The sequence below is a fragment of the Phaenicophaeus curvirostris genome, chromosome 3 (genome assembly GCF_032191515.1).
Source record: "Phaenicophaeus curvirostris isolate KB17595 chromosome 3, BPBGC_Pcur_1.0, whole genome shotgun sequence".
Classification (NCBI taxonomy): Eukaryota; Metazoa; Chordata; class Aves; order Cuculiformes; family Cuculidae; genus Phaenicophaeus; species Phaenicophaeus curvirostris.
The window spans coordinates 28715231-28736783 of NC_091394.1; the positions used below are offsets into that span (position 1 = coordinate 28715231).

General features: G+C 36.2%; 1 protein-coding gene across 1 annotated transcript in view; it reads right to left on the minus strand.

The window, feature by feature from the left end:
• The window catches only part of DROSHA (drosha ribonuclease III), a 74758-nt gene that overhangs the window by 37016 nt on the left and 16189 nt on the right, over window positions 1-21553 (minus strand). Inside the window, exons 8-16 of the mRNA XM_069853523.1 lie at window positions 21240-21326; window positions 21038-21124; window positions 18208-18279; window positions 16570-16651; window positions 15206-15280; window positions 11564-11733; window positions 6897-7021; window positions 3236-3335; window positions 734-841 (exon numbers count right to left, since the gene is read on the minus strand). Of these exons, the coding sequence (XP_069709624.1) occupies window positions 734-841; window positions 3236-3335; window positions 6897-7021; window positions 11564-11733; window positions 15206-15280; window positions 16570-16651; window positions 18208-18279; window positions 21038-21124; window positions 21240-21326 (906 nt within the window). The remainder of the gene's footprint in view (window positions 1-733; window positions 842-3235; window positions 3336-6896; window positions 7022-11563; window positions 11734-15205; window positions 15281-16569; window positions 16652-18207; window positions 18280-21037; window positions 21125-21239; window positions 21327-21553) is intronic.

The window sequence follows — 21553 nt, forward strand, 5'->3', positions numbered from 1 at the left end:
AAGCATTTAATTCTTAAATAACATCTTCAAAGCAACAGCTAAAAAAATTGATGCTAGTATATCTTTAGTATATTTATTTGGCTGTTTTAACTACTTGAATTTTACTAATACAATATTATATAAAAAATGCAATTATTCTTATCATAGCACAAAGTTGGTGGCTGTCAACTGCTTTACAACAGGATCTGGCAGAGATCTGTGGCTGGGAGATGTCATGCGTACAAAACAGTATCTGGAAGATTGAAAGATATCTCCCTACTGAGGGTCACCTGTTTTAACTCCAAAGTTAATCGTGGTGGGTTTTTTTTTCTTTTTTTCAAGTAAAAAGATATTTCTTCATGCTGCAGTGTAAAATTGTTATTTTTTTTAAATCTAAATATAAAAATATATTAAAATGTCTAAAATCAGCCCAGCTGATGGATGAAGAAGCCTTTGCAGAATCACATTAGCCTCAACATTTTGCTAACTTCCAGCCTCAAGCTGGCTATTCCTACCACCTCTCCCTTGTGCCAATTAACCAGTGGCAAGAAAACTAAAATTTTAAAATAACTTTTTTGTGTGTGTATGGGGTGGACAGGACACTTGAATAATTCCCAAAATCAACAGATCTTACTGAGGCAAACTTATTCATTTCCATTTGGTGCTTCAGCCTAGAATGACAGTAAACTTCGCGAGAGGCACATGGCAGCTATCAAGAAAGAAAACATATTAGACATCTCTGAGGTTTGGTCACCTGGCAGACATCAGAGCGTATCCCTGTTTTCCAGAATCCCTGGCTACTCAACTCAACGGTCACTTCACGTCGCATTGTGTTCTTCTGACGAATTTTCTGCAGCGCCTCCTAGACAGGGAGAGAGAGCACAACTCCTGTGAAGAACTTCCTACAACAAAGCAGTACCAAGACACACACTGATTGCATTCACAATACCCGGATAAAGGTTTGGTTTTGGTGAGCAGTTTCTAAGACTAGTCAAAATCCTGTAACTACCAGCTGCAGAATGTGGTGGATGCACTGCAATACAGTGTAAACAGAGGACTTTGGTAGAATGAGAAGAAAGGTGACTACAGTTTTTACAGCAAATGACAGAATAAACCAGTCCAACTCACACATCCAAGATGATTCATAAGCAAGCAAGTTAAGATCCTAATAATGAAACAAAAACAAGCTCTTAATTCAGGTCTGTCACCAGGAGTACTTCTGGTTTGAAGCATTTACTAAAACAGACTAGTTCCTGTTCAACACTGTCAGTACACCCGGTCGGGGAGAGAGGTCAGCATTGACTAGTCTTGGAGCCAATTATGATGACAACTACCAATATTATTTTAATTAAGTGTTTTTTAAAAAACAATCTGGTTTGTCTTGACCATTGGATGTTTGGTGTTGTGTAAACAGTCGGTTTGTCTCTAGAAAATATGAAAATGATAGAATCATTAAAAGGTTCTGCCAGAATCATTAAAAGCAAATATTTTCTGTAAAAATGGAATGAAAGAATACCAGCTGAAAGAAATCATTCCTGGATCAGGATCTCCTGGTTCTAATACTACAAAGCCTCTGGGTTACACAAGCTCCCCACACAGCATGCACTAACAGTAAAGACTCTCTCAGTGATCTTCCTTCTTCAGTGCAAGAAACTTTTTAAACCTACAATCCCTCTACCCTCTCCCTCTTTTTATCACAGGGCACTTGCTCAAAGCCATCTCTTCCCAGCTTCCAGTCTGAAGCTAGCAAGCATCTGTGGGCAGGAATGGGCTCTGTGTTCTGTTCGGCAGAGACTCACGGAGTGGTTCCAAGAATCTGCATCTATCCAGATGCATCTACCCAGATGCAGATTCATCAAACCTCAGACATCTCAATACTGAGGTGTCATCTAGGATAGGAGGCTACCTAGTCGTGTCTGCTTTTATATTCAATGAATGGGATAAATGGCTTCAAAAATGCATTTCTCTCTCCATTGACTTCAAAGTGAGCCTTCAGGTCCCAATTTATGCACCTGCTGTAAACGCTTAAAGTTAGGTTAGAGGAATAAAGCCCCCAGGCGCGACCTTGTCACAAGTAGTAACAGCATATGATCTCATAGTAGCGAATGACGGATGGCAAAGGGAACAGAGAAGCTTACAGCACTGTATCCCTTTTGCATTGTCTAAAATTTGCATTTTGAAGCTGCGTCATTTGGTGTTTTCTGAAACAGGTACTACAGCATAAGCTAAACCCAGCTGTACTTGCAGCTTGACTGGCTCAGGGGCACCCCACTGTTAGTCATAATATATGAATCATAACCTTTAAAAGCCCGTGTACCAGTCCAGTGTAGCCCTACACCTCATTCTAGGTTACTGACACATTAATTGGCAAAACGCATAGATTATCCTCATATAAAGCTTCTGCTTCAGGCCTGTAAGCCTCTCAGATGGCAGACAACTACCTGATAAGCCCATTATCCTAGATAATACAGTCTGGAAACAGAAAATCAGCACACCACAAAGTAAGCGATAAATACTAAAGGAGGATTTTATCTTTTGAAGTGAAACACAATCACCTCCCTACATCCAACCCACTACAGTTGTACAAATAAGTCATCTATTGGCCCCTGACAAAAATATATCCAAAAAACAATGGTCTTTCCTGAGCACAGGTTGCTTTAGTCTGTATTTGTGTGGCTTTATTTTTCTGATTATAATTCCCAATTGGTTAAGCATCTGCACTTAGGAAACATTTATTGCTCATCACTTGGGGCGGAAAAAGAGAGAGAAGACAAAACTTCAACAAAAAACCTTGTTTGCCATTAAAGATTACTGAACATAACATCAACCACATTATTTTGACTCAAAGATCTTAAGGAATGTCACTGAAACTGCCTAATAAATTACAGTTTAAAATCGTGCACAAGTATGGCAGTTTTTATCTCAGAAATGTTAAAATGTTAAAAGTGCACTCTGAAATAAAAAGTCCTTCTCTATGCTAATTCTTGAAACCATTAATGGCAAAGGCTACAAAGAAGTTATGATTCTATAACGATCATTTCTATAATTGGGTAAAAAACTTGCAGGAGTTTGACAGCTGGGAAAAAAAGCGCCATTCCCTAACAAGCAAAGATAAAAATAAAATCATTGTTAACAGCCTGAAAAGAAAATCTTTAGTGAACGAATTTCACTGTTTCTATAAACTTGGTTGTCATATGGCTTTATTCCAACCTGAACTACCGTGCTCAATTATCAGCTATAGAAAGGCCCAGCATACCTCTCTTTGTGACAATTTCTGTTTATCAGCCTGTTTGACTTTGGGACTATTAGCCAGCAGGTGACGCAGCTTCACATAACTCTTCCACAGCTTTTGGTATCTGAAACACAAAACCAGAAAACAAATATTGTGGTCAAAAAATCAAGAGTTTCTCCCTGTGTGTCCTTATGAACACTAACTACTAATAAAGCACCCATATACATACAGATTGTCTACAAGCATCTTTTATGCTACAGAAAAGAATTTGAAAGCATTTTCCAAGAGAGGTGACAGTGTCTCTGCAGTTGTTCCAGCAGGGTGGGCACAGGAGCAGAGAGGAGGCATTTGCAAACAGCAAAGCTCTGGGCATGCTGAAAAGACTTGCTTTCACAGTTTAGGCCTTAGCTAGTAGCTAAACAGTACACGGCCACTCTCTCAACCCTCCCCACCTGGTGGGATGGGGAAGAGAATGGAAGAGGAAAGGAAAAGTTGTGGGTTGAGATAAAAACAGTTTTAATAGAATTAGAAAAGGGAAATTATGATGATTGATGGTGATGAAAATAATAATAGAAAGAACATATAAAACCACAACTGCTAGCCCATCCCGAGCATCAATTTCAGCGAGCGCAGCGACAGCAGCAAGCACAGAGATGACAGCAAGTGGAGCACCGAATGCGAAATCCGTATTTCCTGCCACCCCTCAGCCAAATTCCCATTTTTATACTGAGCATGATGTTATGATATGGAATATTCTGTTGGCCGGTTTGAGTTAGCTGTCCTGGCTCTGTACTTGTACACCAGCAAAACATGAGAAACTGAAAAATCCTTGATTTCCTAGTACCAACTCTAGAAACATGAGTGTATTATCAACACTCTTCTCATACTAACCGTGAAAAACAGCAGCTGCTGGGATGAAAATTAACTCTATCCCAGTTGTACATAAACATTACCACAGCATGACATCTCACTTCAGGCAGCTGAAGACTCCCTCTTCTCCACAGGGTTTACCTATCACTCACCAAAATACAGCAGTAACCTTTCCCAAGAAGAGTCTGTCCTTATACTGGCTGAAAAATTTCAGTGAAGCACACGAGGAAAAGCTTTAAAAGTCATATGCGACAGAAAGGAATCCTGTGAACAGTGAAATGGAAGTTTCATCCCCTGTGGGTCAGTGCTGATTAGGAACAGTAAGTCAAGCTTTCTCTGTGGTTAGCATATATTTAAGGTCTCTGTTTTATTCCAACCATCTAGCCCTGTCATATTTTGGGTGTGCCTAATCACATGTGAATATCAATAACTGTACATTTTCCTCAGTGGATGTCCCTCTGCAATGTAGCATGGATTTTCACAAAACTTCTAAGAACTTACTCCACTTGTACACAACAGCCAACCGTTATATTCAGCTGCAACAGACCAACAGGTTCAAAAGTTACTATGGTAGGAGCTACCAAGAAAATCGTGACATTGTGTCCTTAAGAAACAATGCTGTCTACTAGGCTTCTAATAGGAAGCAGGGAATAGAGGACAGACATAAGTTTACCCAAGTAATTTAGTTTGGTTTATATTTACATTATAAAGGATGATCAATCTCAGAAGAGTAGGAAGTTACCACATTAGTGGCAAAGCAGTAAATGAAACAGCAGCTCTTTTACTATTTCATAATCTTCCCAGCATCCCAGATTTCCAGGTATACAAACAGATATTTCCTTATTGACATCTTTTCCATAGCTATTTCTCTGCAGCATTCTTGAATGTATACTCTCTGCCTCAAAAGATGCTGACAATTTTTTGAGTTTATAAGCAGAACTGAAATGGTCAATCCATACATTTTTCTTATGCTCTATTCTCCACATTTCTGCAGCTTGCAGAATAGCACATCTATTTCTGACAAATCCCCATCCAAAGAAGAAAAATGAGCAAATGAACAAATCAACCAACCAACCAGAAAACAAACAAATGACACAAGGAGGTTCCACCTCAAAAATAAGAATCTAAAACTACAATGCACAATATATGTTTTACTACTAATATTAATATGGGTGGAATTAGCTCTGTTATTGCAATTAAGCTTGAGAATTAATAAGCAGATTACAATAACAAAAGTCTGTATTGGAACATCATAAAAAGAAAAAGACACACTAGAGGAAAAACTTTTCTGGGTATCACCTATTTCGTATATACATCAGAGTTAAGTCTGAGATTTACAATAGCACCACACAGCTCTTTATCAAAGTAAGAAAGCCGTTTTTGTGAAAGAGGAAGCACGCCTAAATTCTGTAAGCAGCTCTGGGCAAACAAAAACAAAAGAAGCCAAGAAAATTTTAAAGAAAATTAAAATTAAAAAGTGTGGGAAGAATAATTTTTGTATCTTTATACAGTTTTCAGTGCAATGTACTAAAACTTTACAAACATTAAGAAATCCAGCATCAAAATAGGGGTGGTTCTTACATTATTTGGTCTAATTATTTTATTTTTATGGATCAGAAAACTAAAAGACAAAGAGGATTAAATGTCATGTTCAAAGCCAAAGGTAAACTCTTTTATCTGGATAAGCACTCCCTCTTACCACCTCCCAACATGTTAAAGCTAAAATTCTCAGCAAGCAGTTGTAGAATATGTCTGCCATAAACATACATGTGAGTGATTTGGCCTCAAAATTCAATGTCCTTAAAAGACACTGGAGGAAAATGCATGAGGAAAAGGACAACTTTAACTATACACACACAAGAGATGGGCTCTATACTGCCTGTCATCATTCAGAAAAAAGATCTCCAAATCATTGGAAGAGTTCGCTGAAATTGTCATAATTTAAGAAAATAATTGTGAACAAAATCCAGTAATCACTTCTACATCAGTACATGACTCACAAGAAACAGTATTTCTTGCTGTGCTTGAACTTCCCTCTCCACTCTTTCACTGCATTCCTCCCAATCTCTATAAGGATGTAAAAGTAAGAGAAAAGTAGCATGGATGCAATAGCTTCCACGCTATGAAACAGTATGTAGATTTGATCCTTGAAGACACAGAAAGAGACAACTAAGTAGGATATGGTAGGGTGCAAGAAACATAAATGTCATGAAGAAAGCAAACAGAAAATGCCTATATTCTCGATTATTAGATGTAAGTCCTTAAGAGCATTTAATTAAATGATCAAGTAGCAGCTCTGCAAAAACCTGTCTTTTTTCATATGATGTACTATAGTACTGCAGAAGTGATTACCTGGAATCTTCTCCCTGACAGTAGCATAAAAAGATCCAAAAAGTGATTTTAGATTTTTGAAAATGACCTAAATACATACTTTAACTCAGAAGTTCATATGCTATAGATCTTTGGAAGCCTGGGCAAGCGTTTCTCCCTCTCTGCTTTCCTATTACACTATTCTTTCTCTAAAAAACTGCAACTGGCCTCTCAGAGAAGTAATGTGGCGCTTGAAGAACCTTTGGTCTGACCCAGGTGGAAGAATTTCATACTGTACATACATGCACATTTACTTCACCAGATCCTCACTTATGCCAGAAAAAAAAAGTTATAACTTACATTCCATGTTTTACAAGAGTGTCCAACGCCATAAACACTAAGCTTTACAGTGGACTCTATTAAGCAGATAAACAAATCATTTTTAAGACACTAATGACAACAGTAATGGGCTTCTGAATGAAACATGGAAGGAAAAGCATCTTACTGAGGATCTCCAGCATAACTGAGTTGAGCAGGTCGGATCCCGAAGTGGACAATAATGGGGAAAGTAATCACATCAGGATTGAACTGTTCACGATCCAGTTGATCAATACGAACTGAGCTGGGTTTCTAGGAGAGAAAACAAAATATACTTAATTGACAACAGCTCCATGGAAAATCTATTGCCTCTAGCCTTCACTAGCCAGGAACCTCGAAGAAGCAATATTTCAGGCTTATTAAAATGCACACAAAATTAATAACTAATATTACAATACATATTTGGCAATGACAATGACTGAAAAAAAGTTAATTGACTTATTTCTCCCAACAAAAAAAGAAATTCTTTTTTCCTTACTTGCAAAATGAAAGTAATGTACGCTTTGACTATTTCTGAGAACTTAAAACAATATTCTTTGGTCAAACAACACACTGGAAATGAAATCAGGACTAGTATTCTGACTTCCAAGCTCCCACATGCGTGAATAGTTTGCTGAAATCAGTTTACCACTCTAATTTCCCAATGCAAGTGAAGCCATTATTAGACCCATTCCATCATACCAACTACACAGCACCAAAAAAATGTCATGCTGCTCTTAGAAAAGTTGCCTAGCCTGATGTGTACAATGATGAGTAGAGTCTTGTATAATGAGGAAACTTTCGTCCTTTTTACACTTCAAAACAGAAGTTCTTTTTATACTTAAAAAGGACAGTGCAGGAGGAGGCGACATTTGCTTCACCTTTGAAAATGCAGAAAATGAGTAATTGCACATCACTATAGAAGACATGCTGCTTACAGAGCTCTTGATCACTTATCTAACATATTTAAACACTCAGCTAAAGGTGCACAGTTTGTCTCCAAGTAAACATTTTCTCCATTACCTGGCAAGCTGCTTTGTTATGTGCCTGCTTACTCTCACTCTGCAAACTGCTGGATGAAGCCAATTTTTTCTGCTTGTCTTAGGTTTCAGAAAAAGGACATTACTTCTAGTTACCTGCATCTCAAAACTTCTAATTCAGCATTGTGTGTTTCTCAAAGATGAGTTTCAGAGTTACAGAAACAGCTCCCACTATTCACAAAACAAAAAAATCCTGTGTCAAGAACAAAGCTTTCACCCTTCAAACCAACTTGGTAGGACTGTTCACAGGAATAATTTTCTGCGAGGCTAAGCAAAGCCTCATCAGGTGGCCATACTTCCAATCTATTCTAGAAAAACAAAAACTTACTTACAACTTTGATATTCAGCTGGAGAAACATTTTCCAAGGGAAAATTGCTTATCAGCTTCCCTTTGCACTTGACTGTTCATAAAGTTACATCTCCCCAGCCAAAAAAAAAAAATTAAAAAAAAAAAAACTTAAGTCAGTTCATGATGTGAAGGTTTAAAAAAAAAATGGAGAAGAAAAATTAAAAGGTTCTCTCCACAGCACTTCCAGTAAAAAGGGATTAGGACAAAAAATCTAATGAAAAACGTGGGGAGGATTTGTGGCAGGCAAAATGTTGTTCTCTAAACCAGAGCTTGAATTTCTAAAATTTAATTTTATCTCTTTTTGCAGGGTTTGCAGAAAGCCAATTAGAAAAGTTTTTATCTTCACAAAAGTCGTTCAATGGTTGTCCCCTTTTCTGACATTACAAATGAGGACTTTCTCCCATTCCCGTCCCCCTCAAAAAAAGCAACCTGCCTACACAACTCCTCTGAGAATGAAGACAGCAAAATATGATTAACAGAAAATGAAACAAAAGCCAACATTGAATATGCAAATTATAATCAATATAGTTTAAAATTACAGAGAATATTTTCTTATTTAAATGTTTCTCATTTTAGACAATGAAATAGAAGTAATCTGATTCTCAAAAGTGTGAACGGGAGAAGAGCTTTCAGTGTGCTTATAGCAAGGTCTGTGTGAAACGTGTGACCTTGGGATCACTCAAAACCAGACTCTTTCTCTCTATTTAGATGCCACTGCCTTTGAGATTTGTCACTTAGTTACACAGTTGTTCACATAGGCCTAACCACAACAAGGACAAAAGAACTTCATCACAATTGTTCCTTCACTAACAGTTATAAGAGAGGAGTAGCTAGGCTTTGCCTTTTTTCTTCAGCACAGTGAACGCTCGCTTCCTCTCTGCTGCCATTTCTGAAAGTTAAATGAACAAACGGCACCATAAAGGAACATAGAGAATAAATTGCACACCAGCAGACAGGATGCAAACAAATTAGATGTTATTCTTTCAAGTCTTCATCACCATGTTCTTTTAGATGTGCTGTGAGAGACCATTTAATAATTGCAACCTTGCTTTTAACATCTCATTGAAACCAAAAATTCTAACAGAGTACAGGCCTGTTATCTTTGTTTTCTACTCCAAACCTCATCAACCACAGCTTTGCTTACATTAGAAGACATGATGAGATTTCATGCAGAAGTAGTACAAAAGTATGTTAGAATACAGACATACTTGTATTAGTGAGAAAAGCAATATTTTAGAAAAACTGAAGCATTAAAGGGATTAAAATTCGTGAACCTTTAAATCTATTCCAACACAAAGTTTCACTAAACTGATGAAATACCATGAATATATTAAATTTTGCTGTACTATTGTTAGTTGTTCAAGTAAATGAGATTTATCAAAATTTTTTCTTTTCTCCATCATGAATACATATACTTCACTTTTAAAAGAATAAATATCTATATAAAACCTAGATCTGCTCAGAAGAGGAATTATCTCTGAAGTGATGTTGTAGAGGAAAGCAGCAAAATAAAATTTAGTGGTTTTACTTTGTTGTGTCAAGTGGATAAAATTGAATTGAAGAGCTGTCATTTTCTAAAATAGTCTCACATTGTCTCCATAACAGAACTGTTTCATCTTCTAACATGGCAAAATGCATAGAAAATACTTTCGTACTCTATTTCTCGCTTACTTTCATACTCAATAGAATATGCCACAATGAACAGGAAAAAAATCCACAAACTAAGAAGAAAGTCATTGCAATCTTCTCGAGAGAAAAAACATGTTCTAATGATGGCATTATAACATGACAACGTTTCAAAGGGCTGCAGGTTTCTTTTATGCTTACATACTTTTATGTCCACATATATCTCTAAAAACGTTGTCTTGTAGAAAGCAACGCTTGTCAGTAAATATCACACAAAATCTCAAAATTAACACTACCACTCACAAACTGCACTGCGTTGCGCAAAGACATTTACAGTCCAGTGACACAAGGAAGGAGCATACATACATTAATTCATGCTAAACAAAAACACAAGTTTTCAGCTAACTGAAAATCAGCACATCTCCAGCAAAACCACTGAAGATATGTCAGCACATTACCATTCAGATGCTGACAACCTGTGCACTACTATCTACCTTGCATCACAGAAAATACATGCAACGTTGTTAAGCAGTTAAAGCTGTCTAACAATTTCTTTTATGAGATGCTGGTTTAGCACTTAGATTCCACCAGGTCAGGTAGAATTTTCCATAGTGAGAGCTAGCATTCATTCTGTAATTCATGTTCCCAAAAATGATCTTATTTTCCTTTTGCTTTAGAAAGTTTTAGCCAGAATGAAAACAATCAGAATGAAACCAAGGGAAAAATAAATTATTCCTCCCAAGTTATTATTAGCTTATAAAATAGTTTACTAAATGTAATGCTGCCATACTTAAAAATATGAACCTGTAAAATACATTTAGGAAATCATCTTGGCTGCAGTTTGAGGACAGGTTTTTCAGTTAGCAAACTAAATCTCCCCTCAGGCATACCAAGACGCACTTTTTCTGGTGAATCTACAAAGCTGAGCTATAAGCAAAGGAGTAAAATGAAGACAGATTAAGAAAGGTATTGCAACCAAGGAAGCTCCACAGCAGTCTAAAATATTAGATCCAAAAAATGCCTTTACTGCTGAGATACCACTTTGCAATATTGACCAAACCACAGAAACAGAACTAGATGCTGCAGCTTCTAGTGAACATCATCTATTCTTTTGACCCACATTTCTTAAGTGCGAAAGCCAAAAAAATGGGCTAAATTCACATAAACACCGGAGCTGAAATGAGCTGTGTTCAGAGAACATATGCTCTGAAATACTAATTGTTCCAAAAATAATAAGGCCATAGGGGTTTCAAGCTTGGCAATGAAAATTAATGGATGCATTCATTAATGTGCACATAATTCCTCAGTGTAAGAGCAACACAAAAACAATGTGGAAAAACCCACATAGGCAGAAAAAACCCTTTCCATATTCTAGACAGAATCTTGGTAAAGTACTTTAAATAGAGCTATGGGGTCAGAAGAGGAAGGTGAAAGAAAATGGAAATAGTTACTAATTCTCTGGTGCTGTGTCAGGGAAAAGAGAATGAGACCACACATGTAAAGGCTGACTAAGAATATGAGAATGCAGAAAAGCAAACTACAGTTTCACATGCATAAAATATAGCCATTCCTTTTAACTCGCACATTGGAACAATGTTCGCCTGGAAATCTGCCCTTCACTAGAGTAGCAGAGGATGCAATTCTGCCCAGGGCTGGAATAAGCCAATGAACTATTCATACAGCAATCTGCAAGTGTCATTGGTCATTTTTTCCCTTTCCAATTCACCCTGTAGCAGACTCTCTGAAAGAAGACATGTATGTGTCATTAGGTTGTTCATAAACCAGAATTATTTGCTCTACCATGCCAGGACTGGTAACTATCATCCCTTTGCATTCTTCAGCATATTTCTGCCATTCCAGTTCTTCCCACTGAAGCATGTTGGCAATCTCCTCTTCAGGCACCAGAGCTTTATTGCATCGTAACAAATAGAGAAGAATCTGATGCATCGAGAGTACTTCTTTTCCTCCATCTTAAAAATATAAATAAATAAAACACATTTCAGATACTCACTCCTAAAGCATAAGCAAAAGTGAAAATATGTAAAACAGAATTTTTGCACGAGCAACATAAAATGCAAAATGCTTAAGCGATCTAACAAATATGAAGGCAAACATTTTATTGATGAATACTGCACCTGCATAAACACTTTACTAAACTGGAAGCAATAACATTAATGAGTAATGAGACAATAACAGCAAGACGAACAGTTTCATCATACTGTTTCTAACTTGTCTAAAAAAAACCCTTTAAAATGAGTAGGCAGAACAATCAGTTACATTGTCCAGTTATGTCTTACTTTTTACACTTTTATGATTCTTTCTAAAATTATAGTTAAAAAGTAAAAAGTTAAAGTTAAAAAAGTTAAAGTTAAAAAGTTTAGAAGTTAAAGTTAAAAAGCCTTTAGGAATTTATGCAGTTTTTTGAAGAACACTCTCAATTTTACAGGATACTTCTGGATGAATGTAGTAAGTTATCCTTACATTTTTAAAACTCATTTGTAGTGCTTACACGCTGTACCTGCAGTAATGAAGACTAAAGAGTCTCATGCTGTCTTCTGTCACTAAATGAATCAAAGGCACACAAAAACCGCTAAATACTTTGGAGACCCCATGAAATATGCACAGTTAAGGCTGCTTGTAATGAAGCAAGACAGAGCAATAAACATCTGACTCCCAGTAGCCAGTTACAGATGTGAAGATGCAAATAGAAAAGAGGAGTGACAGTCCTGACAGACCATCACTCAGAAGAAACTGACTATTCAAGATGAGTATGTTCACTCATACAAGTAAAAAGATAGACATGTTACTACAGCGCTTTAATTTTGACCCACAGCTCTCCAACTCCTTCTTTTCAACAGAGTATTAATCAGAAGGCGTGGAGGCATCTTCAGGTTTCATCTTCACTGAGGACAAATGTTAATTTCCCTTCCCCAGGGAGCAGAAGCAATCTGGTCCTACCACCGAGTATACTGTCTCTATCACTACACACCAAAAAACCAAAAAAGGAATGGAGAAAAACCAGAAGTAAAACCTTGGAGCAATACAGGGGATGATGCCACAGCACAAGGAAAGTGATTCCAGGCACACAGCAAAAGCCTCACAGAACTGTTGCATAAAAGGATGTCCTCTATAAGACATGCGAGGGAGCAAGTGCTTCTCTTACTTCAGCTGGGATTACAGCACTACAGTACAGAAAAGATGAAAGGGAATGATAACACTTGGCCCTCTTCAAACAATTAATCTCATTCAAACTCCAAGAGGGAATCTTAAATGGGGAAAATAGACCCCAAATTTTATTGGAAATAGAAATACTTCTAAATAGCTTCAGGGACAGATTTTTAAATACGCAGTTTTCCTTCAGACTAAAGAAGCACTCAGTTTACAAGACTTTTGTGTTTGAAAAAATCTAGATTTTACTGTTATGCAAAAGGTAGCCCGTGTCCAATAACCACTGAAAAGGAAGTGTAGCCTTACTCGCTGTAGACCACGTACCAGAAGGGTACAGGTTGCTATGGACAGTTGCGCTAGACAGTAGTTAAGAGACCTGACCTTTCCTGGGTCAGAACATGCAGTACTTGAGACCTCAAATGTATTTTTCTAGTCTTTTTACTCTCTTAGTATATTTATCTTCATAAAAAGATGAATGATGATGAATATAATACAGAAAGTATGAAAGTATGCATGCTATGCATATCTGGCACTCAGTAAACACAGAATGATTAGCTCAAAGCTTAGAGCTACCCCAAGGCCTGTCTCTAAGTAATCCACACAGAAAACCTGACATCCCAAATCTCGTATTTTTAGACCTTGTTAGAAAAATAAGAAAGAAAGAAAAGTAGAAGGGATGGGAAATCATCGATTTCATTTCCAGCTCTAAAGAGATGGTTGACGGATACGTGGAGATCTTTTACATCGACATATTTTCTTTGATTAGACATACATAAATAATGCTTGGCAAACATACCTGAAGGGGATAGATTCCCAGTCTGATGAAATTAAAAATCTCTAAGGGTATCTCAAAAAATAATCAATACAAAACAACTCGATACAAAAACTTGATTAAAATAATATCTGTCAAAAAGATGCTAGAAGGCACCCATATAGACAGAAATATCAGGAAAAAGACATCTTTTATAAAGAGTTAAAAGGCTGGGAACCTTAAAGAGGATGCACACAGGAATACACGTTATATAGAGACTTATCTCTCCCTATTAGTAAACAATCAAACAGTGCAGAAAAAGCTGACTTCTAAGCTAAAATAAAACAAATCAGAATATAAAAACCCCAACCTAACAGGAAAACACCCTCAAGCTACATAAACCAAGCAGGTCAAACTTATTCTCATTTTGTGATGAGGTCGAGCCAATCAGCCACATGTGGCTTGATGGCTTATTTTGTAAATTGCTTCAGCAGAACCAAATCAATGTTTACTAGCAAGCCTCAGAGCTCCGATTCTGATTGAACATTGTTGTGAATCCAGGAAGGAATGACAATAGAAATATAATCATCTAGCCATCAGTACTCTCCACAGTAATGAGACAAACCTCTCTTAGCTACAGCTATAATTAATACCCCAACTAAGTTTCAAAGCCTACAATAGAAAGCACATCAAGGCCATAGCCCTTTTGATGAACACTGTCTCATCTGCACCCTCAGTCCAGCAGCCAAAACATGTCCTCCTGTCCACACAACTTCTTTGGAGCAATCGCTGTCAGGATCTCAGTAGGATACATTTTCAATGGAGCTGTGACATTTCTATCAACTGAAAGTCTATCCTGGTATCTTAGGAAGTGTTAAATACCTGTGTTAGCTGTTTGCTAAAAATGAATGCAATGCTCCATGCTGAAGCTTGTCTTTAGCTGGCAGGCTAGGGATAAACTGTACTGGAATAGTGTTTTTCTGTCTTTTACTGTTTGCTGCAAGGTCTAAGCTTGCATTAAGATAAAGAAAGAAACAATCAGAACAACAGGTGCTATGGGGTGCCAGTCATGCTGACTCTCAAAACTGGACATCAAGAATTTTAATATAATCACACAGTATCCTGAAGAGCAGAGGGGAGGTTAGGTAATAGCACTCAAATGCCACAACTGCATCACAGAACATGACAAAAATGACCCGGCACTGCTTAAAATCACCAGAACAAACACAAATGCTAGAAGCAAGACCTCACTTGCCCATGTGGATGCCAGTACTGAGTAAATCATCCACTCTGCCAGTGAACACTAAGGACTTCAGCTGCAAGCACCAGAACTCTATGCTGACCGAATCATTTGACTTGCAATAAGTTGCAATAATTTGTGGGCTTTTTAGAGAGGAGGGTGTGAGGTTTGGGGTTTGTTTTTTTAATTAGTGGTTTGGATTGTTTTTTGTTTGTTTTTTTTTTTTTGGTTTGGTTTGAATTTTTAAGACAATTTCCTTACAGTAGCATAAAACAAATATTACCTGGAAGAAATCTCACAAATCGAGGCATGAAGTGAAACCTGGGGCAGGAAATAGCATCATTTTCAAGTGAAGGACCTTAAATATGAAAAAAAAACCCAGAAAATTATGAACAACTTATTTGCAAAACAAACAAAACCAGAAGATAACATTGCCACAGATTAAATCAGTGAATGGTGATTACATTTGACAGATTCTAAGTTTCAGCTGGAAAAGTAAAACAATACACAGGAGAGAGGAACAGAGTAACAATTTCTAGTGAAATAGTTTTCACATGGACAATTACAAAGAAAGCTACAATAATTTTAAAATAAAAAGAATCTAACACCACAAAGTAGTTCTATTTAAAACAGTGGTACAGGAAAAAATTGCTTTATATAATCAATTCCCTTAAGCCTTACAGACACAAGCACTAGGTTTTTAGTCCCTCTCAATTAGTGGGATGTTATCTAGTCACAATAACAAAGATAACAAGGAAATTTCCATAATGCTATTTTTTGATTTTTTTCATTTCTTATTTCACCAACCAAAGCTCTGCATGAAAATAAAAACAAAACTAGTAAGTACCTGATGTTAGAAAAGAAAGAACCAGTGATATGAAAGACAACATTGATGTTGGAACACATTCAGTATCCAGCTAGAGATGGCTACGCAAACTGTAGGTATCCTGTATGCTCCTCTCTTTAATGACAATAAGCACAAACTGCACGTCCACAGACAAAGTCAAGACATCAAAACACACCTACAGATTCTGAAATTAAATTCCTTTGATATAATTGCTCTTTTCTTAGACCAAGGGAAGGATCATCTCTGAAATTCTCCTTTGTCACAGTCTTCATAAAAACATATATTTTTATCTTGTCTAGTCAAACCATTCAGCTATAATGATATGTTATCCCTCTACAGTTGTCTCTATGACACTGCTTTGTAAACTGACTGTAGAGAAATACTGTATGAGTAATTTGTTTGCTAGTTTGTAAAAGCAGACAGAATAGTTTATTTGACACTTTGGCTTTCAAAATACCATGTATGCGATGCTGTGTAATATTAAACATTGAATAATACTTACCATTTGATTAAAACCAACAGTTTTAGATTATGGAAGAAATCAAGTTTATCTGTGACAACACAAGGCCAAGTTTTTGCATTTTAATTGATACAGCCCATACTAATGAACTCTAATATATTCCATCTTCTTGAACAAAGCCAAAGTTAGTCCCTTTTGCATAAACCAACATTTGACTCTTTTGAGGCCTTGCCCCACTCTTTCTTTTTAAACCAAAGAACATAACAAAACAGAGTTCTATTTACAAAAGCTGCAATTAATTGGGGTTTTGTATGGGCTTTTTTCCCCTAAATAAAATTACCTTTAAGTTGCCAGTCATAGAGTTCCAAAATATCTTTGAATAGATACGAAGAGAACAGCTCAAGACCTCTCACACAAAAGTTCTGCGGAAAAAAACCCAACAATAGAATTATAATTACACAATACTATAATACTAATAATGCCACTCGTACATTTATATAAAACAATGAAGAAAACACTATCTTCATGTTTTCCAATTGCTAGACACTGGGCTTTGGAAACAATATTGATATATCTGTAATCATATACATTAACAGTGATCTCTTCAGAAAGCATTGTCAAGAAAGCATTGTAATGAAGACTCTCCAGTCAATGTCCAAATTAACACTACAGGCAGACATTATAAAACTGCTAATTTGTCATGCACTAAAACCCTTTCACCTGAGTAAGCTAAGCAGATGACATTTGTGAAAAGGATCTTTTTATAATTCACTTTTTCCTACATGTTCATATTAAAAATTTATAAATCACCACCTGCGATATCATGGTCAATTTCACTGCAACTTATCAGTACAATGCAAATTGAGGATTTTGACCTCCAGGGCCAACAGGAAAGGAGAGGAAAAAAGAAAAAAAAAAAAAAGAATGTGATTCTTCATAAGAAGTAGGGAAGCAGCTCCAATAAAGCAAAGAGCTTTCATTCAGAAATGTAGGAACTTAAAATGCTTTCCTTAACAAACAAAATCAGGGTAGGTTAATATAAACTGTATGTGTATGATACCAGCCATAAATTCCAAATCTTTTGCAAGAATGCATTAGTAATGACGGTCTGCAAATACTGCTGCAGCCAATTGACCAGGAGTCGAAAAATAAATTAAATATCAAATTCCCTATTTTGCTTGGTGGCCATTTGTTGTTTTAGAACAAGATTTGGAGACAACACAGCAGATTCAGTAACAAGAAATGAAATGCTTTGATCACATTAATCTCGCTGAGGAATTTCAGGGCACTTGCATATATTTAGATGCCACTGAGCAACAAAAAGGGAGATAACTAGAAAGAAAAATGTAAATATATGTGACTAAATTAAACACTGATCCTATCTTTGTAGTTAATATGCAGGGGTGTCTCTGTACCTACACATGCTGTTCCACTGCAGCAATTTACTTCACAAACTGGCTTCACCAGGGATTAATTTGTAATAACAAAAAAAAGATTATGAACTGAATGTGCTTTATTTGTATCCACTGGAAATTTGTCTTGGCAACAGCTTATATTAAGTACTGATAAGCAATCTTCAGAGCTTCAAACTCATGATTAAGTTTCAGCTCTGCCATTGAGTTATGTAGTCCTGGCAAACCAGTACCTCCATATCCCTTATTTTTGTCATCTGTGGAAGAAGGATAATGCCTAACTCAGCTTACAGATAAGAGTTCCTGACATATATTGTATATAACTTAAAATGAAAAGAAGCTATGGATATAAGCACTTCCTATTATTTGATTTTAATATATGATAGCCGAGGTAGATGGATTTATGCTAGTACCCGTTAGTGCAACTTCCTTTTCAGCCACTCATTCAAAACAGAGCCTGTCTCTTAAGAGACTTCATGAGATGAGATTCTGAAGAGTATAATCCATTAAGCATATCAATAACTCATAACCCACACTCTGACTTTCTGACTAATTATCCTTCTTACCTCAGGCATCATCTCCTCAATGAAATGAATTGTATAGTCAATGTTAAATCTGATTACTTTACATAGAGGAATCTGGACAGGAAAATAGAAATTCAGCATTAGAAACTATACAGGATCAAACATACAGTTAATACTATTTTACATGCAAAGATATTACTGTCTGCTGAAAAGGGCATTTTACTAAAACAGCTGTTCTGGGGGATCATGCAAAAACAGGAACACAAGCATGTGCAAAAGAAGTAACAGTTTTAACCTCTATCTCTCTAGTTACACAGTACCAACAAGAGGGATGGTAAAGGAAGATTAAATAATGCCATCTACTGGAGATGAAATTTTGTTTAGAAGAAAAAGCAAAGCTTAGTGAATCCTTACCTTCTCTCATTTGTATATTTGGAAGTGAACTTATTGTTGGTGACGCATGTCAGATTGACGGTGCTTTTAGACAACTGTCAATTCTGTTACCTATACTATCTTAAAATACAGCTCTAAGTCACAGTAACAGAGTGTAAGAACTTCAGGACACATTTATATATTTATACTAATTGCATCCAATAAATATTCTCAGAAGTTCACTCAATTTACTAGTTAGACAAATATGTCATTCCTTTTTCAGCTTTGAAAAAAGGTTCCTTTGTTTGCAAAGTCCATGGACCACTGAAGGTGTGTGTCTGGCATTTTTAACAGCATTTTTTAAAGCAAAAAAGCTAAATTTCTGAAAGACTATGGAAATGCCTAGTCTTATCCTACACATCTACAGCTCTTAGCAAGTTCTACTACTCACTGGCCTTGCAAGCAAAACAGAATCTTATAACAATTCAATGGTCTGTGAAACTGAGACAACCCAAGGCTATTCCGCATTGATAAATGCATTGATATCTACCTGAATGGAGCTGGAGTTACACTGAAATCAATGGACTTTGCAGAGGTGCAATATTCTGCTTGCATCTTCTTGCAGCCCGCTGTCAAACATTTGACTATTTTGTCTACAAAAATCTGTTGATATCTTTATGAAGAACTACAGAGATACACCAAACAACCAAACAAAAAACTGCATTTCCTACCATTTGGTACAATATTAAATGTGAATACAAAAATAAAAAAGAACCAAAAACTTGGAAGCTAAATGTCCCATTTAGAATCTGAGAGGAGGAAAGCTTGTTGCATTTAAATTGGCAGGGCTTTTTAGAAAACAAAAAAAATACAGGGAGCATTTGCTTACTTTCTAACATGCAAGCTCAACCAGGAGAGGCTATTCTGATTCAGACACTTGGTAGCCTGGGGTATTTTCCTTTGCATCAAACAGAAAATGAATGCTTTAGAGAAATGACCACAACCCAAATCTCTCATGTTCCATATACAGAAGCAAATACATAGCAAAGGAACACACAATCGGTACTATAAAATTGTTTTGCTAGTTATATTATGAAAATTGTAATTTCTCTTATAACTGCACTAACCATTTTCCCTAATATCTGACCTGCTTAATTATTACTGAGCAGTAGTAATAACAGTAATAAGACCTCTCACAGTGCACAAAGCTGTGACTTCAAACTACATAAATTTGATTAATTTAAAGAAGATGGTGTTTGAGTCTATATTTTTGCTACCCTTTGCCACCTCCTTTTTATCAAAAATGTTCCATAATGTCTCTCAAACAGCAATTTTTATGTTGTCAAATATCACTTCAAGATAGCAAGAGATTCCTTCCAAAGGACTCCATACCTGCTGGCAACTGACAATACAGTGTTGCTCTGTATTCAACTCTAAAAAATTAATCGTTTACTGCTGATCACTTTCTCTATTTTGAATAAGAGAACACACAGGCACTTTGCAATAAGAGTATGCACAATGTCCTCACTAACTACGCTTATCAGATAAGAAGAGTTTTCCTTGTTCTCTGTATAGAAAAGATTTCCACAAAATTTCTAAAAATAATGTGGTCAATTACCCTTTTAATGGGAGTAAAACGAAATGTTTATGTTCACTTGCAAAGCGAAAATATAAAGCCTTAGGACAAATTTGCCTTGAACCCCGAGGCCGAGTTAATACCACTGGTCATGAGTGCTTCACACTGCCGTGCCACAGGCTGCATTCAACTCTGTTATCAACAAGAGTCCCTTTCTCTGCTGACCGAAAGTTTTGTCATACATATTATGTAAGCAAATATATCCATTAAAGTGTACGGATATAAAATATTTGCTAATTCAGATATGGCTAACTCAGCTTATATAGGAAAAGCAAAGCAGTCATGTACCAACCGTGGTCTTTTCTTATATTTGCTTTCAAAACATACAATTAATCACCTTTAAACTTCTACAACATTTAATGAAAATCATAACTTGCCTAGCACCTGAAGAAGGTGAACAGATGTTAAAAAGTAGTTGATATGCCTAGATAAGTTTTTAGAATAGATAAATTCCTTTAGAATGGGCCTCTGAAAAAAGTTCATTGTCACTTAAAGGGCAAAACTTTTTTTCTTGTTATTTCTGTTTTTTAAATGTTTTCCAACTTAACAAACCTCCTCATCTAATTTAAATACGATTAACAGTGTTAGCAGGTTTTTTCCATGGTTAATCTCACTCTGAAACTGTGAAACACGTAAAAATATTATTTGGATGCACATCACAGTCTCAGTCACACTTTGAAGATAATGCTTACCACAATTAGTCAAGGAAAAAATCGATTCTCATTAGCACAAATGTCTTTCCCCTGTTCCTAGTGCTGTCAAGATATTTGTAAAATACATACACCATTGCTTTTGTTCAACTTTCAGGTAGAATGGGCTTACCTTCCAAATAAATCCCATGTATGGAGTAATGAACATACTTACATTTGTTAGTGGGGCATGTGAAAACATTGAGAACCCTTCAAAGATATATTCATGGTCATCATACTCAATAACAGTAGGTCTGTCTGTCTAAAAAAAGAAAAAAAACAAAAAAAACCATGATGGAGTAAGTAAGAAGCAGTTTTACTGCCATCACTGACACCAAAATAAGAGTCCTGGTTATAATTATTTATGAAGTACTTACTAAGAAGTTTGTGGGAGGTGACACAGTAATTCGATAGTGGTATAGTCTTCCAGCATTGTTGGTCATGGGGCGACATGGTTTAATGGGCTTAAAGAAAGAAATAAGTAGAATTTTATGTAGAGTCAAGGCAAATTTAGATTAAAAGAGAGAATAAAGTATTTCTAATAGCCATAAAACATGAACTAGCTAAAATTAAATGAAAGCAGGTAGTCATAATTAAGCATTCTTTGAAGAGAGAAAGTGTAGCCTTATCTACATTTTCACTTTCAGAAATATTTTTCAAGTTATTCAAAAGGAAAAAAAAACAAAATACT